The following is a 4,015-nucleotide window of genomic DNA, read 5'->3' on the forward strand; positions in this document are numbered from 1 at the left end:
ATACCTCTAACACAATTCTTTTCAAAGGAAGCAGATGAATCTCCAAGCAGTCTCAACGACTATCATAAATCAGAACAAAAATAGGTTATTGAACATTAATATGGTATTACTGTAGGCGATATATCATTCTAGAAGCATGGATTAGTACGCAACATAAAACAAACAGGGTATATTAAACGGCACACATGCCATCCTTATTTTCTTCTTGGGGTAATCACTATTAATATCAAATATGGTGCCTCAAATTTATTTTAAAAAATAAATGGTGTAATATCAGCCAAAAGATAGCAAGAAGTTCCAGTTTTGCATCATTTATAGACTTGCAATAACATGACAATGAATATAGAACATACATGCAGCAGAGAACTTGCAATCATTGGTTTGAACACATTAAGCTCAAAATGACCATTTGATCCACCCACTGTGATGGCAACATGGTTTCCCATGACCTGCAATAGGTAAATTGTAACAATTCAGAAACTGCTGGTCATCATAAAATTAAAAGTGCACAGCTTTATTACAAGTACTAAGAACGAAATACCAAAGCTCCAAGCATTGAAGCAACTGTTAGCTAATCCGTACTCAATTATTCATGACATTGAAGAAGTGAATTGATGTTTACCTGCGCACAGACCATTGTCAAAGCCTCACACTGGGTGGGGTTAACCTTCCCCTGAAACAAAAAATGATTGTGAGTTAGAGTTAGTCCCAATTGTAAGACAAATAAAACAATCAAATATTATTAGAAACAAGAAATCAGCTAGTTTCTGTAACAGGTATATAGAGTCGCCGAGAATTAGGATCTTACAGGCATGATACTGCTTCCTGGTTCATTTTCAGGAAGAATGAGTTCACCAAGGCCACAACGGGGACCACTATAATAGGATAGCATCGAGAAAGCCAATGAAAGAACATGAGTGATTTTTTCAATAAGAATAAAAGGAAACAAAAAGAAATGGCAATCAATGCTGTATAAGTATACACTATACCTTCCCAATAACCGTATATCATTAGCAATCTTCATTAAAGAAGCTGCAATGGTGTTGAGGGCACCACTTGTTTCCACAAAGGCATCATGTGCAGCCTACAAAAGGAGAATATGAACGTAAGCCAATGCAAAGACTGATGGAAAAAGCTAGGACAATGACATAGCACACGAAGAATTTAACTTCAAAAAATAAGTTCCAGTAACAAACCAAGGCCTCAAACTTATTTTCTGCTGTGACAAAAGGCAGCCTTGTTTCTTCAGCTACTGCCGCCGCAATCTTTGCATCAAACCTGATTACCGTCCGGAAAATACTCTTTAAATAAACCAAAAAGAAGACCATACAAGAAAACCATTTCACTAGCAGAAAGGATGCATACCCTTTCTTTGTATTCAATCCAGTCCCTACAGCTGTACCACCCTGCGCTAGCTGTTCAAGAATCATCTCTACTCGGTTAGAAGAAATCCAAAAGCAAATGAGTGAAAAACTAGTATTTCATATCTGTGCTGCATGTCTAACCTGATACATTCGTGGCAAAGTGCCAATCACTCTATCAATGCCATACTTCACCTGCAGCAGATAAAGGAAAAAGGTAATGAAGAAAAGGAAAATCACCACAAATGGTACAAATTTTGTAGCCCCTTCAACAACAATAGTAAACAGAATACCAAACTACACAAGCCACCAGAAAGCAAGCTTACTTGAGTAGTATACCCACTAAACTCCTGTCCAAGTGTCAAAGGTGTTGCATCCTGAGTATGAGTGCGTCCAATCTTGACAATATCCTTGAATTCGATTGACTGGTAATTGTTTAAAAGAGAAGGCCGAGAAAAAAAAAATTAACACAGACAACACAAGTTCAAAAAATAGATGTCATTAACTGTAAAGCAAACAAAGGCAAATGTCGGAGGTTTCTAAAAGTGTTGCGTCACCATAATTGCATACTTGATAGCCCAAAAAAGAAAGGGGGTCAAACGAAACCATGTCTCATATAATATGGAGAGGATGCAAATATGATGTAAAAAATTGCAAAAATGATGTAAACCATTCAATATCCCACCTAACCAAGATGACACATGGATTTGCAGAAGGGAGCCCGTAATCTACTATGTAGTATAAAATGACTAAAGTATGAACAAACCTTCGCATTTAGTGTAGAATATAAGGTTTTCAAATTGGGGATTAGTCTTGAGTTTACTTCCATGGCAGCTGCAATGTGCATTACCTGGAAAGGGAAAAAATATGGATTATATGAAATAAAAGAGAATCAGTATTTTAAGCATAAACATTAAACCAGGGAGTAAAGAAAATAAAGGAACAATTTAGTCTAGCAATTGCAACCCCAACATAGGGATCCGATTAAATAAGATTTTTCCAGAAACTAAATCAACAGACATACAAAAATGCTTCTAGTTCTTACAGTTGGGAAAGTATCATTGGAAGATTGTGATCTATTGACATGGTCATTTGGGTGCACAAACTTTTCGCCCCGCCTATGACCAAGAATCTCTGCCGCTCTGTTAGCAATAACCTGAATTAGTCCAACACAAAAACTTTCACCATAAAGAACTGTTCATTGCAATGATCAAATGGATACAAAGCTTCATGTAAGTCATAATACACTCATACAACACCCAAAATACAAATTTCAAAAAGATAACAGTTCCGTAAATGTTCCAAAACTTAATTGTCTCAGGTCTTTTTCATTTAATTAGAAATCATCACAAACAATGAAGATTAACATTCATAGTCACAAGTCCACTAAGCCAAACAAGGATGATCAACCGTTTGCACCAACCTCATTAGCATTCATGTTACTCTGCGTGCCACTGCCAGTTTGCCAAACAACAAGGGGAAAATGGTCATTTAGCTTGCCCTCTGCCACTTCTTGAGCTGCTTGCATCACTGCCTTCCCAATCGTGGGATCAAGACCGTACTCCATGTTCACCTGGATTACAACAAAGAAAAGAAACTCAGGTTCAAATCCAAACCACAAACAAACAAATAAATATATGAACAAACCCTAAAAATGCCTGTGTAAAATATAGAAACTTTACGCTGCCATTTATAGTGCATAAAATTAGATCCCAAAAAAAAAAACAATTGCTAAGGAAAAAATTCACAAAAATAATAAACAAGAACATGAGCAACTAGTGAAGAGTATAATTAACTGATGGTAAACCTTAGCAGCGCATTTTTTCAAGATGCCGAAGGCACGAACGATGGGTTCAGGCATGCGTTCACGGGGGCCACCGATATCGAAATTCTGGAGGGATCTTTGAGTTTGAGCTCCCCATAATCTAACAGCGCAAGCAACCACACAAAACGAACAAGTTAGATTTATAAATAAAGGAAAGAGAGGTAAAGAGAAGAAGAAGAAGAAGAAGAAGAAGAAGAAGAAGAGGAAAACGAACTTGTCGGAAGGAACTTGAATGGGTCCGAAGGTGTCTCTTTCTTCCCTGAAGGAGGAAGAGGAATAGGATCTGGAATAGGATGCGGCGAAACGGAGAGCGAGGAAGAATTGGGAAGTGGAGGGATGTGATGAACGGCGAGATAGCACGTACAACGCCATGGTTGAGACTTTGGATTGAATCAGTGTTACACCGCACGAGAGAATGAAATACTTTGTTCTTCTGATCAAATGCTATAACACAAGTGGGCGAATGGGTGAGTTTGGTTAGGCTCGCTTCCCAACCAATATTACAGTAATGAAAAAAAAAAATTATTTGGCACCTAAATCTTTTTACTAACTAAATTAAACTATAAGACTTAGAATAATAGTTTTTTTTTTTTAATCAAAGATAGGAGACTCGAATCCGTAACCTCTTAATTGAATATGGGAAGACTATGTCATTTGAGCTATTACTCATTGGCAAAATTTGGAAAGATATGTGACTCGAACCCGCGACCTCTTAATTGAGTATGAGGAGTCTATGCTATTTGAATTATAACTCATTGGATCGACTTAGAATAATAGTTATAACTTATAATTGATTTTTGTTATATTAAACTAATTTGATTAGACTTAA

At 36.8% G+C, this 4,015-nt stretch overlaps 1 protein-coding gene across 1 annotated transcript in view; it reads right to left on the reverse strand.

Annotated features, from left to right (window-relative positions):
• Positions 1-3,667, reverse strand: part of LOC107628295 (fumarate hydratase 1, mitochondrial) — a gene marked incomplete in the record, with an annotated part of 4,700 nt that extends 1,033 nt beyond the window's left edge. Inside the window, 14 exon segments of the mRNA XM_016331046.2 lie at positions 1-59; positions 354-449; positions 623-673; positions 809-875; positions 990-1,084; positions 1,197-1,278; positions 1,366-1,415; positions 1,506-1,556; positions 1,688-1,786; positions 2,128-2,211; positions 2,407-2,517; positions 2,785-2,934; positions 3,169-3,286; positions 3,401-3,667. Of these exon segments, the coding sequence (XP_016186532.1) occupies positions 1-59; positions 354-449; positions 623-673; positions 809-875; positions 990-1,084; positions 1,197-1,278; positions 1,366-1,415; positions 1,506-1,556; positions 1,688-1,786; positions 2,128-2,211; positions 2,407-2,517; positions 2,785-2,934; positions 3,169-3,286; positions 3,401-3,558 (1,271 nt within the window).

Source organism: Arachis ipaensis, chromosome B01 (genome assembly GCF_000816755.2).
Source record: "Arachis ipaensis cultivar K30076 chromosome B01, Araip1.1, whole genome shotgun sequence".
NCBI lineage: Eukaryota > Viridiplantae > Streptophyta > Magnoliopsida > Fabales > Fabaceae > Arachis > Arachis ipaensis.